Genomic DNA, 13285 nt, shown 5'->3' with positions numbered 1-13285 from the left:
CACAACCTCCCCTGCGACCGTGACACCCCCCTGCGAGCCTCCCGCAACCTCCCCTGCGACCCTGACACCCTCCTGCGAGCCCCCCACAACCTCCCCTGCGACCCTGACACCCCCCTGCGAGCCCCCCCACAACCTCCCCTGCGACCCTGACACCCCCCTGCGAGCCCCCCGCAACCTCCCCTGCGACCCTGACACCCCCCTGCGAGCCCCCCCACAACCTCCCCTGTGACCCTGACACCCCCCTGCGAGCCCCCCCACAACCTCCCCTGCGACCGTGACACCCCCTGCGAGCCCCCCGCAACCCCCCTGCGATCGTGACACCCCCTGCGAGCCCCCCGCAACCTCCCCTGCGACCGTGACACCCCCTGCGAGCCCCCACAACCTCCCCTGCGATCGTGACACCCCCCTGCGAGCCCCCCGCAACCTCCCCTGAGACCGTGACACCCCCTGCGAGCCCTCCGCAACCTCCCCTGCGACCCTGACACTCCCCTGCGAGCCCCCCGCAACCTCCCCTGTGACTGTGACACCCCCCTGCGAGCCCCCCACAACCTCCCCTGCGACCGTGACACCCCCCTGCGAGCCCCCCGCAACCTCCCCTGCGACCGTGACACCCCCTGCGAGCCCCCACAACCTCCCCTGCGATCGTGACACCCCCCTGCGAGCCCCCCGCAACCTCCCCTGAGACCGTGACACCCCCCTGCGAGCCCTCCGCAACCTCCCCTGCGACCCTGACACTCCCCTGCGAGCCCCCCACAACCTCCCCTGTGACTGTGACACCCCCCTGCGAGCCCCCCACAACCTCCCCTGCGACCGTGACACCCCCCTGCGAGCCCCCCGCAACCTCCCCTGTGACTGTGACACCCCCCTGCGAGCCCCCCACAACCTCCCCTGCGACAGTGACACCCCCTGCGAGCCCCCCGCAACCTCCCCTGCGACCGTGACACCCCCCTGCGAGCCCCCCGCAACCTCCCCTGCGACAGTGACACCCCCTGCGAGCCCCCCACAACCTCCCCTGCGACAGTGACACCCCCTGCGAGCCCCCCACAACCTCCCCTGCGACAGTGACACCCCCCTGCGAGCCCCCCACAACCTCCCCTGCGACAGTGACACCCCCTGCGAGCCCCCCGCAACCTCCCCTGCGACCGTGACACCCCCTGCGAGCCCCCCACAACCTCCCCTGCGACAGTGACACCCCCTGCGAGCCCCCCACAACCTCCCCTGCGACAGTGACACCCCCTGCGAGCCCCCCACAACCTCCCCTGCGACCGTGACACCCCCTGCGAGCCCTCCGCAACCTCCCCTGCGACAGTGACACCCCCTGCGAGCCCCCCACAACCTCCCCTGCGACAGTGACACCCCCTGCGAGCCCCCCACAACCTCCCCTGCGACCGTGACACCCCCTGCGAGCCCTCCGCAACCTCCCCTGCGACAGTGACACCCCCTGCGAGCCCCCCACAACCTCCCCTGCGACCGTGACACCCCCTGCGAGCCCCCCACAACCTCCCCTGCGACCGTGACACCCCCTGCGAGCCCCCCGCAACCTCCCCTGCGACAGTGACACCCCCTGCGAGCCCCCCGCAACCTCCCCTGCGACAGTGACACCCCCTGCGAGCCCCCCCACAACCTCCCCTGCGACAGTGACACCCCCTGCGAGCCCCCCGCAACCTCCCCTGCGACCGTGACACCCCCTGCGAGCCCCCCCACAACCTCCCCTGCGACCCTGACACCCCCCTGCGAGCCCCCCCAACCTCCCCTGCGACCCTGACACCCCCCTGCGAGCCCCCCCACAACCTCCCCTGCGACCCTGACACCCCCCTGCGAGCCCCCCACAACCTCCCCTGCGACCGTGACACCCCCTGCGAGCCCCCCGCAACCTCCCCTGCGACCGTGACACCCCCCTGCGAGCCCCCCGCAACCTCCCCTGCGACCCTGACACCCTCCTGCGAGCCCCCCACAACCTCCCCTGCGACCCTGACACCCCCCTGCGAGCCCCCCCACAACCTCCCCTGCGACCCTGACACCCCCCTGCGAGCCCCCCACAACCTCCCCTGCGACCCTGACACCCCCCTGCGAGCCCCCCCACAACCTCCCCTGCGACCCTGACACCCCCCTGCGAGCCCCCCCACAACCTCCCCTGCGACCCTGACACCCCCCTGCGAGCCCCCCCACAACCTCCCCTGCGACCGTGACACCCCCTGCGAGCCCCCCGCAACCTCCCCTGAGACCGTGACACCCCCCTGCGAGCCCCCCCACAACCCCCCCTGCGACCGTGACACCCCCTGCGAGCCCCCCGCAACCTCCCCTGCGACCGTGACACCCCCTGCGAGCCCCCACAACCTCCCCTGCGATCGTGACACCCCCCTGCGAGCCCCCCGCAACCTCCCCTGAGACCGTGACACCCCCTGCGAGCCCTCCGCAACCTCCCCTGCGACCCTGACACTCCCCTGCGAGCCCCCCACAACCTCCCCTGTGACCGTGACACCCCCCTGCGAGCCCCCCACAACCTCCCCTGCGACCGTGACACCCCCCTGCGAGCCCCCCGCAACCTCCCCTGTGACTGTGACACCCCCCTGCGAGCCCCCCACAACCTCCCCTGCGACCGTGACACCCCCCTGCGAGCCCTCCGCAACCTCCCCTGCGATCGTGACACCCCCTGCGAGCCCCCCACAACCTCCCCTGCGACCGTGACACCCCCCTGCGAGCCCTCTGCAACCTCCCCTGCGACCGTGACACCCCCCTGCGAGCCCCCCCACAACCTCCCCTGCGATCGTGACACCCCCCTGCGAGCCCCCCCAACCTCCCCTGCGACCGTGACACCCCCTGCGAGCCCCCCGCAACCTCCCCTGCGACCCTGACACCCCCCTGCGAGCCCCCCCACAACCTCCCCTGCGACCGTGACACCCCCCTGCGAGCCCCCCCCAACCTCCCCTGCGACCCTGACACCCCCCTGCGAGCCCCACCACAACCTCCCCTGCGACCGTGACACCCCCCTGCGAGCCCCCCGCAACCTCCCCTGCGACCCTGACACCCTCCTGCGAGCCCCCCACAACCTCCCCTGCGACCCTGACACCCCCCTGCGAGCCCCCCCACAACCTCCCCTGCGACCCTGACACCCCCCTGCGAGCCCCCCGCAACCTCCCCTGCGACCCTGACACCCCCCTGCGAGCCCCCCCACAACCTCCCCTGTGACCCTGACACCCCCCTGCGAGCCCCCCCACAACCTCCCCTGCGACCGTGACACCCCCTGCGAGCCCCCCGCAACCTCCCCTGAGACCGTGACACCCCCTGCGAGCCCTCCGCAACCTCCCCTGCGATCGTGACACCCCCTGCGAGCCCCCCGCAACCTCCCCTGCGACCGTGACACCCCCTGCGAGCCCCCACAACCTCCCCTGCGATCGTGACACCCCCCTGCGAGCCCCCCGCAACCTCCCCTGAGACCGTGACACCCCCTGCGAGCCCTCCGCAACCTCCCCTGCGACCCTGACACTCCCCTGCGAGCCCCCCACAACCTCCCCTGTGACCGTGACACCCCCCTGCGAGCCCCCCACAACCTCCCCTGCGACCGTGACACCCCCCTGCGAGCCCCCCGCAACCTCCCCTGTGACCGTGACACCCCCCTGCGAGCCCCCCACAACCTCCCCTGCGACCGTGACACCCCCTGCGAGCCCTCCGCAACCTCCCCTGCGATCGTGACACCCCCTGCGAGCCCCCCACAACCTCCCCTGCGACCGTGACACCCCCCTGCGAGCCCTCCGCAACCTCCCCTGCGACCGTGACACCCCCCTGCGAGCCCCCCCACAACCTCCCCTGCGATCGTGACACCCCCCTGCGAGCCCCCCACAACCTCCCCTGCGACCCTGACACCCCCTGCGAGCCCCCCACAACCTCCCCTGCGACCCTGACACCCCCCTGCGAGCCCCCCACAACCTCCCCTGCGACAGTGACACCCCCCTGCTAGCCCCCCACAACCTCCCCTGCGACCCTGACACTCCCCTGCGAGCCCCCCCACAACCTCCCCTGCGACCCTGACACCCCCCTGCGAGCCCCCCCACAACCTCCCCTGCGACAGTGACACCCCCCTGCTAGCCCCCACAACCTCCCCTGCGACCCTGACACCCCCCTGCGAGCCCCCCCACAACCTCCCCTGCAACCCTGACACCCCCCTGCGAGCCCCCCCACAACCTCCCCTGCGACCCTGACACCCCCCTGCGAGCCCCCCACAACCTCCCCTGCGACCCTGACACCCCCTGCAAGCCCCCCACAACCTCCCCTGCGACCCTGACACCCCCCTGCGAGCCCCCCACAACCCTCCCTGCGACCGTGACACCCCCCTGCGAGCCCCCCACAACCTCCCCTGCGACCCTGACACCCCCCTGCGAGCCCCCCACAACCCTCCCTGCGACCGTGACACCCCCTGCGAGCCCCCACAACCTCCCCTGCGATCGTGACACCCCCTGCGAGCCCCCACAACCTCCCCTGCGATCGTGACACCCCCTGCGAGCCCCCACAACCCCCCTGCGATCGTGACACCCCCTTGCGAGCCCCCCCACAACCTCCCCTGCGACAGTGACACCCCCTGCGAGCCCCCCCACAACCTCCCCTGCGATCGTGACACCCCCCTGCGAGCCCCACCCCACAGCCCCCCCTGCGAGCCCCTTACAATCCTCCCTATGGGGCCCCCCACAGCCCTCCCTGTGAGCCCGCCACACTCCCTCTGAACCTCCCACTTCATCCCACAGGGCTTTGACAGAAGTGTCCTGGGCTCTCACTGGGGGATCCCTGTTCTGTTCATTCCCTCTGGGGCACCTGCATTGGGCACTGGGCAGACAGGACACTGGGCTGGAGGGGTCTTTGCTCTGACCCGGCCTGGTCACTCCTGTGTGGGAGACCCATAAAGTCATTAATATCGGCAGCGCTAGTGACACTGAAGCTCCTTTAGAACGAGCCAGAGCAGCCTTAGCGCACGTCAGGATCAGGCCCCTGAAACATGGATTCCAGCTGGAATAAGCGTTTGGCCTGTGACCCGAATGTCACTGGGCTTGGAGGGAGCAGACCTTTATCCTTAGATGCCAGGGAACCTCGATTTCACTGTCCACTTACAAACCCAGGAAAAAATCTTTCCATTCATAGTAACTGAAAGTTTCACACAGGCCCAGAAAGAACTGAGGCTGCTTGAGAACTTCTTAGAGTTCAAGGACTTGAATTAGTCTGTCTTGGGAGTCACATCGACAATTTGTGGTTTAATAATAAAGATTTTACTGTTTGAATCTCAGTGTCTGTCACTGAATAGTTACTGTCTGAGCCAAGTACTGCCTGCCCCCCCCCCCCCAGCATTTCCCACTGCTGTGAAAATTGAACATGGGAAAACTGTGCAACTGGGAGCATGTAACTAGATCCATATAAATACTCAACTTTTACTTTATCTGTCAACATCACACATCAAACACAATGAATTCTGCACAAGCCTCACGCTCTCTCCTTACACGCACAGTTCTGGGAGCTGATCAGCCCAGCCTGGTGGATTCCGGGGAACATGTGATGCCCCAGGACCGTCCACACCAGCCCAGGGGTGGGTGCCAGGGCCAGAGCCCTAGTGGGACATTGCTTACCAAAGCCTCCAGGGCTGTGATGTCCTCACTGGCTCCTTCCAATCCAGCAAACAGCCTGAGTCAGCTCCAGGGAGGGGCACAGCCAGTTGTAGTTGGAGGCAGGGCAAAGCCTGAGCTCAGGAAATTGAAACTATCTCTGTTCCCCAGCCCAGAGGAGCCATGGCTGCAGCCAGCCCTGTAAAAAGCCTGCAGGAGGAAGCTACATGTCCCCTCTGCCTGGAGTATTTCACGGACCCGGTGGTCACAGCCTGTGGACACAATTTCTGCCGCGCCTGCCTCAGCCGGTGCTGGGAGGGACCCAACCCAGCCGCCTCCTGCCCGCAGTGCAGGGACCCGGTGCAGCAGGACCCCCTCCGGCCCAACAGGCTGCTGGCAAACGTGGTGGAACTAGTCAAACAGCTGAGTTTGCAGGTAGTGAAGGGGGCGGGCGGGGACGGGGTGTGTGAGGAGCATCAGGAGGCGCTGAAGCTGTTCTGCGAGGAGGATCAAGCCCCCATCTGCGTGATCTGCAGAGAGTCCCGGGCTCACCGCGCGCACACGGTGCTGCCCATAGCGGAGGCTGCCCAGGAGTACAAGGTAGGGAGCTGCTGCCCTGTCTGCTGGGAATTACTCTGGGTTTTAGTCACTGGCTAATTTCCCTGACTGTTCCTGGGAGAGGCTGTGACAAAAGAAATGCTCTGGCCAAGGGGCAACTGAGGCAACAGAGCAAGTTATTAGAGACACCGGCTGAGAGAAACTTCTCTGAGATGCTCAGCGGAATCCTTCTGGACCCAGCCCCCCCCCCCTCCACCGGGGAAATGAGGGGCCGTTATCCAATGGGAGGCTGGCTTATAGGAATGTGCTGCCTTCAGACTGGAGAAGGGGGTGGTGTGGTACAAGCGGCTGTTACTACAGATTTGAGGACTAAAATTTATGGTTATTACTTGTATTTGCATCATAGTCGCCCTGACAGACCCCATGTGAGATCTAGGCTCTGCACAAAACCCAGCCAGAGCCAATCCCTGCCCTGAGTAGTTTACAGTCTAGGCAGACAAAAGACGGAGTGGGAAACTGAGGCACAAAGGCTCGAGAGTAGGTCAGTGGCTGAGTTCAGCATGGAACCCCTGTTTCTCCAGACCCAGTCCATGAGTTTAACCACTAGGGAATGCTGCTACCTCAACTACAGTGATGAATGTGTGGGTTAGGAGGGAAAGACGCCTTGCTACGAGCCCGGGCCCAACAGGGAGAGGAGGTTTCCCACTGGGATGCTGAACTCCTGGGCTGCTCCAGGAGGGGTTAAACTCAGATGCTGCAGCCAGCGCTAGAGGAGGTCACAGGGCTGGATGCTGTGTGGGATCTGGAGCGCCTTGAGTCCACCCACAACAGGGCTACAGGCAGTGCAGGGCCATGCCAGGCACCACTGGGATCAGACTGGAATGGAGCAAAACTACCCCCAGGCTGGAGCTGCCCAGTGCTGGTCTGACCTGTGCCAGTGGGTACCTGGGCACAGACCAGCCAGCAAGGTTCTATTAGTCCCACCAGGCAGCCTGTGGGGATCTCCCAGAATGCACTGCTGCCGGGAGCTGTACCAGGGACTGTGGCAGCGGGTACCTGCCCAGAGGGCGTTGCTCTAAAAAGGGTTTAGGGCAGCGCTGGGGCAAACCTGAACCCTACTTACTACAAATCAGCCTATTTAATTACAGGGGCCACTGACCCATCCCCAGAGCACAGGACATGCTCACGTCTACCTGCCCAGACCCACCCTCAACGCTTGGTCGGCCTCTGTGGGCCTGTCCCTGCCTCTGTCAGACCATCCCCACCTACGTCATTCTGTGTGGAGGAGCCGCCCCCTCCTGCTGCAGCCTCAGTCTCCTCTTGTCCCTTTCTCACCAGACAGAGTCACGACCTGGGCTGAGTCCCCACCGGGCAGGACAGAGCCCCACAGAACTGGGACTGTGCAGCGTAAAGCCAGACAAAAGGCCTCCTCACGCCCTCAGATGGGGAAGGGGGGGAGACAGAAGAGCCTGGTGATCTGCCCAGGGGCCCATTGAGCCTCCCTACAACTAATGGGCTGGCCCTGGTGCCAAGCCCAGCTGTGTCCAACCAGGGCAGCCCCCAGAGCTGAGCTCCCAGCCCCTGTTCAAACCCTGGTGGTTCCTGGGTTTGGCATCACTTCGCTATTTCAATCCCCTCACACAGAGATGTGTTGATTCACCCCCAGTGCAAGTCAGGGCCGGTCCCGGGCTGCGCCGCCAATCGTTTCACACACACCAACAACGCGCGGCGATAACTGAGCTCTCTCTCTAACCACTAAACAGACTCAACCTGCCTCGGTAACAGTCAGATTCTGACACACTCCCAGGCTGTATTAATAAGATTTCATCTGCTTGGGGGCCCTGATGTCACACAGCGACTGGGACCAACAGTCCCTGGGGCTGTGGGTGGGAAAACGCCCCGTTCCCCACCCCTCTCAGCCTCACAATGAAACCTCGCAGCTCATTTCTGTTTCCTCAGGGGAAAATCCAGGCCCATTTGAAGACTCTGAGGGAAGAGAGAGAAAAGCTGCTGGGATGGAAAGCGACGGGAGAGAGGAGAAGCCAGGAGTATCTGGTAGGTGCCTGTGGCTATGGACCGGCAGGGGCAGGTCTGAATGTTGGGCAGCAGCTCAGGAGAGATTCAGATGGTGCCCATCTGATTAGCAGAATGTTCACAGCTAGATTTTGTTTCAACTGGTGGTGCACATGTACATGCCTCGGTGCACATTGACAAATTTATTCCACACATGGATGGAGAAGATTAAAGAGAACACTGGTGCTGAGTTCTGTCCCCTTCAGCTCTGGGTGTGATTTCCCAGAGCCCAAGAATAACAGAACTTGCTGCCCATGACAGGCAGGGAATCGTCCCTTTCAGAGGGATACGGGCCAAACAGGAAACTGAGGGATGCCTCAGCCTAGTACCCACAGATGGTATTACAGGTTCTTAGGCTCTGCCCATGCCCCTGACCAGCCCTTTCCCTGTTTTCACAGAAACAGACACAAGCCGAGAGGCAGAAGATTGTGGCCGAGTTTCAGCAGCTGCGGCAGTTCCTGGAGGAACAAGAGCGACTCCTGCTGGCCCAGCTGGAGAAGCTGGACGAGGCGATTGGGAGGCTCCAGACTGACACTGTCAGGAAACTCTCCGCTCAGATTTCCCGTCTCAGTGAGCAGATCGGTGAGCTGGAGGGGAAGTGTCAGAAGCCAGCGAGTGAATTCCTGCAGGTGAGACTGAGGGAGAAACATCCCAGCTCCCCACACAGGAAGGGAGGCTCCTGAATCACAAGTGTGTGTGTGTCCGATGGGGCTGAGCTTCTTTTCTCTCTCTCCCGTCTAGGACGTCAGAAGCACCTTGAGCAGGTAGGTGTCTCTCGCTCCCCTCACACTGCCCAGCGCAGAGAAAGGGCTTAGAGCTGGTGGTGGCACCACAACTCCCCAGGGCCCTGCAGCCAGATGTGAGGGGAAGGTCACAGGCTGGGCACAAATCTCTGATCAGCTTCAGCCTGAGGCAGGACTGTGGGGTGGGACATGGGCCTGTCACTGCTGGGCACTGGGCACATTCAGCCCAGGGCAGCAGGGACCCAGAGTCTGTCCCACCCGAGGGCTGTTTGGAGACCTGTGGGAATGGGCTGGGGAGGGGGGAGCTGGTTTCTCAGTCTAGTCCCTAGTGGGCAGATTCCTCCAGCCCTTCCCCTGGGAACCTCCTGTCCCTCAGCGCCTGGAGGCCAAGGGGTGAGTTGGCCATGGAGACTCAATTCCCCTTTAGTCCCCCAGCTGGTCTCCCCAGGCCAGAGCTGCAGACTGTTCATGGGACCTTTGAGGGGACGTTGCAGGGCCAAGGGCTGCGCTGCCCCTGCTCTGGGGCTGGGAGAACTGGAGGATTCGAACTCCAGGCCCGGCAGAGCAGCGACTCACTGGCCAGAGCTGGAGAACTGAGTCACTCAGTGCAGTGTCCCCATGTGACGTTGTCTCTCCCCAGGTGTGAGACGGGGCCGTTCCAGCCACCAGAGGAGATTTCTCCTGAATTGGGCGAGCGAGTCAGGGGTTTCTCCCAGAAAACGATTGCGCTGTCGGAGACGCTGAGGCAGTTCACAGGTACCGAGAAGGGACAGGGGAGGGGAGAGTGAGTGAAGCGTCTGAGGCCATGGAAAGAGACCGATGCTGGTCATTTGGTTCCTAGCTAGACAAAGCTTCTGTTGACTTGTGAGGTGAGAATGGTGCCCACTTGCTGTACCAGGTTGATTCATTGACCCATATCTGTTCCAAAAGCCGCTTTGTAATTACAGCAATGGTTAGAGCACAAAATGGCCGACACACAGACAGAAACACGCCCAGCTCCGTGCTGCTCTCTGCAGAGACGCTGAGTACACAGACCCCACGGCTCACAGGCAGAGCCAGGAGTTTGCAAACAATGAACTTCCCACTAGAATCAAAGGGACCAAAGTGGGTGAAGTTACTTTGAGACCAACGTTTTGGCAGGATCTGGGCTTAGGCTGTGACAAATGTCAGGAAGTGAATGAGCCAAACCCAGTGGAGTCTGCAGGGCGGGGGGGATGTTGAGGAGAAAGCGAATCTCTTCACACATTGTCCTGGGCTGGCTGTGAGCCATGGGGACGTTGGTTCCTTTGCTGGGAGAGGCCTGAGTCAGAGAGGAAGTAGGAGGCTCCAGACCCTTTGTATATTAAATTCCTAAGGGTACATCTACACTGCAGGAGAAAGTTAAATTAAGTTACACAACTTCCACTGTGTTAATTGTGTAGCTGAATTTGAAGTAGATTAACTCGGCTGTTGGTGCTGTCCACAAAGGCAGTGGAGGGAAAAGCACTTTGCCTCTGACTTCTCTTATTCCTCGTGAAATGAGGGCTACTGGCACGTACAGACTCACCCCCTCAGTTAGATTTGCTGTCTTCACTCGACCACTAATTCAAACCCTGGGATATCAACAGTGGCAGTCTTCTCTGCAGTGTAGACACACCCAAATGTGTCTCTGCTATAACAAAAACCCAGGTCTGTGTGTTAGGGTTGGGGATGTCGTGGGCAATACGGACTCCTGAATTCTCACCTCTCTTACCCCTTCCCCCACCAGACACGCTGCCCTCATCACTGGACAGAGCAAGAGGAAAGTCCTTGGGAGCTTTCAGACAGGGTGAGGTTTCACGTGGAGACTGAAAACATCTTCCTGAGCTTGTAGCTCAAGTCACCAACCAAACCCCCAGCGACCACGACAGGCAGAGCCCCAAACCTGCCCACTGAGCGGTGAGGCGCCCCAGGGGCACTGGATCAGAAGGACGAGGGGCCGTGTCCTGCTCCTTAAGCAATGGGATGGTCGGACCCCCCACTTCTCACTATGGGCACAGTTTGCAGGCAGGGGGCTTTGCAGGCAGGGGCTGCGCTTTGTGTCGGGGCAGCTGATCGGTGCAGCCCCTCCTTGGGCACCAGCCTCTGCCCTGTGCTGGCCCCTCCCAGTGACCCCACCCCAGATCCCCTTCCCCAGAGCCCTGCCCCCGGCCAGGCCAGAAGCCAGAGCTGGGCTCCCCCCATTGAGCCCGGCTGCCCTGAGGAGCCCTGGACCCTCCACTGCCCTGGGGTGACTAATGCCCAGGCCCTGCTCTCTGGGGTGAGGTGGCTCTTCCCCCGCGCTGCCCCCTCCCCTCTGTGCCCTGGGTGGGGGGTGGAGGCTGCAGCAGGGGAGGGAGTTTCCCTCTGGGGGTTAAAGCTGGAACCTGCCTCCTCTGCCCTCCCCCCCACTGAACCCTCCTGCTCTGGGCCTGGCCCTGGGGATGGAGCAGTCCGAGCTGGGGGCAGGAGGCTGCAGCCTCTGCACACAAATGAGAAGCTGACGAAGCGGGTCCCATTGCCCAGGCTGAGGCGCTGCAGTGACAGCTCGGCTCAGTCTCAGGGCCCAGGGCAGAGGCAGCTCCCTGGGGCCCAGGCCTGTCCCAGCCACAACAGGGCTGCGGGGGAGGGTGAGAAATGGCCCCAGCCACCCCCAGGGCTGAGCTCTGCCCCTCACGCCCTGATTCTCTCTCCCCAGCGACTTTGACTCTGGATCCAGACACGGCTCATCCCGACCTCGTCCTGTCTGGGGATCGGAAACATGTGAGATGGGAACAAACACAGCAGCGACTGCCCGACAACCCAGAGAGATTTGACCCTGTGCCCTGTGTGCTAGGCCGTGAGGGATTCATCTCGGGGAAACATTGCTGGGAGGTGGAGGTGGGGGATGGGTGTTACTGGGCTGTGGGGGTGGCCAGAGAGTCTGTGAGCAAGAAGGGACAGATCAGCCTTAGCCCTGAGGGGGGGATCTGGGCTGTGGAGCGGTGGGGGGTTCAGTTCCGGGCTCTCACCTCCCCTGTGACTCCCCTGTCCCTGAGCCCCCCCCGCAGGATCCGGGTTTGTCTGGACTGTGACCGGGGGCAGGTGACATTTATCGATGCTGGTGCCGAGGCCCCGATCTTCACTTTCCCGCCGGGCTCCCTCCCTGAGGAGAGAATCCGACCCTGGATCTGGGTCGGGTGGGGATCCCCGCTCAGCCTGTGCCCCTGAAATCAGCCTCTCTGGCCTCACACAGCCCAGGCTCTGTTACCTCACAGGACTCCCCTCTACCCAGCCCCTGGCTCCTCATCTCTATGATGCCTGAAAGCTTCTCCCCCTCCCTCCCTGCAGCCCCAGAGATAGGAGGGGAAAGGAGAAGGCTCCTTTGGGCTGCTACAGGGGCAGAGGTGGGGGTTGGGCAGAGGCAGAATTAACAGCTGGGCTGGGGACAGGTGGAGGTGGGGGTGGTGGGATGCAGAATTAACCAATCAGGGTTTGGGGGTTTGGGGAGAGGCTGCTCAGCAGCATGGAGCCATTTGTACCAATCTGTGCCCTGAGATCTCATTGGTGTCTCCAGCCAGAGCTCCTGCTGCAGGAGCCAGAGTGGCCTTCCCCTGTGACTGTGGGGTAGCCAGCAACACTTGTAACCAGTGTCCCTTTAAGTTTTTCCATCCCTGAGTGGAGGGAGTTTGGTCTTGTGCACCAACACTGAGGTTATGGGCAACGTGTGCCATGAACATTCATATTTAAACATGAGTCTTGTTACTTCTGCACAAATAACTTTTTGATAAATGTTATTCATTTCTGTTCGGTTCATGTGGGTATTTCCCTTAAAATGGGCGTTTTCATGGAAGTTCCTTTGAAGAATACTGCTGATAGATTTCCAAAACTGTGACATGTTCCAAAACAAAACAAATCGCTTTTGTCCAAGCCCCACATGTACCACAAAATGCAAGTCTCGGTTCCTCTCCCCTGTTGAGGGCTCACTTTAATATTTGCTGCTCTCTAAAGGTTACGTCTATACTGCAGAGCTATTTTGGGATACCGGAAGTATCCCAAAATAGCTATTCTGCGTCTATTCAAGCAGCCTGTTATTTTGAAATAGATTTCAAAATAAGGGCAGGTTATTCCAACGTCCCGGTAACCCTCATTCCACCAGTCTTAAGGGCATTTCGGAATAGCGAGTTATTTTGAAATTTGGTTCTGTGAATATAACACCAAATTATAAAATAAGCTATTTTGAAATAGCCTCAAAATAAGCTACGCAATTTGCTTAATGTGTATTGCGTAGCTTATTTCAAGCTAGGGGTGCTCTATAGACACAGCTTAAATGTTTACAGGAGGTCTGTA

At 61.9% G+C, this 13285-nt stretch overlaps 1 protein-coding gene across 1 annotated transcript; it reads left to right on the top strand.

The window, feature by feature from the left end:
- The first annotated feature begins 5649 nt into the window (after positions 1-5649).
- On the top strand, positions 5650-12740 carry LOC142821478 (zinc finger protein RFP-like). Its single transcript, XM_075912478.2, has 7 exons — positions 5650-6185; positions 8103-8198; positions 8615-8845; positions 8958-8980; positions 9600-9715; positions 10707-10766; positions 11655-12740. Exons 1-7 carry the CDS (start codon positions 5769-5771, stop codon positions 12164-12166), a joined length of 1455 nt encoding a protein of 484 aa, XP_075768593.2. The 5' UTR covers positions 5650-5768; the 3' UTR covers positions 12167-12740.
- The last annotated feature ends 545 nt before the right edge of the window (positions 12741-13285 follow it).

This window comes from Pelodiscus sinensis, chromosome 19 (genome assembly GCF_052426305.1).
Source record: "Pelodiscus sinensis isolate ZL-2025 chromosome 19, ASM5242630v1, whole genome shotgun sequence".
Lineage (NCBI taxonomy): Eukaryota > Metazoa > Chordata > Testudines > Trionychidae > Pelodiscus > Pelodiscus sinensis.
Note: the sequence above shows the minus strand (reverse complement) of the source record. Positions and strands in the feature narration are given on the sequence as shown.

Excerpts from the sequence above, each read along its gene's own strand:
- LOC142821478 (XM_075912478.2), top strand. The coding sequence starts at position 5,769 with ATGGCTGCAGCCAGCCCTGTAAAAAGCCTGCAGGAGGAAGCTACATGT. Across the intron at positions 8,846-8,957 it reads CAGCGAGTGAATTCCTGCAG|GACGTCAGAAGCACCTTGAG; the intron begins GTGAGACTGAGG and ends TCTCCCGTCTAG. Across the intron at positions 9,716-10,706 it reads GACGCTGAGGCAGTTCACAG|ACACGCTGCCCTCATCACTG; the intron begins GTACCGAGAAGG and ends TTCCCCCACCAG.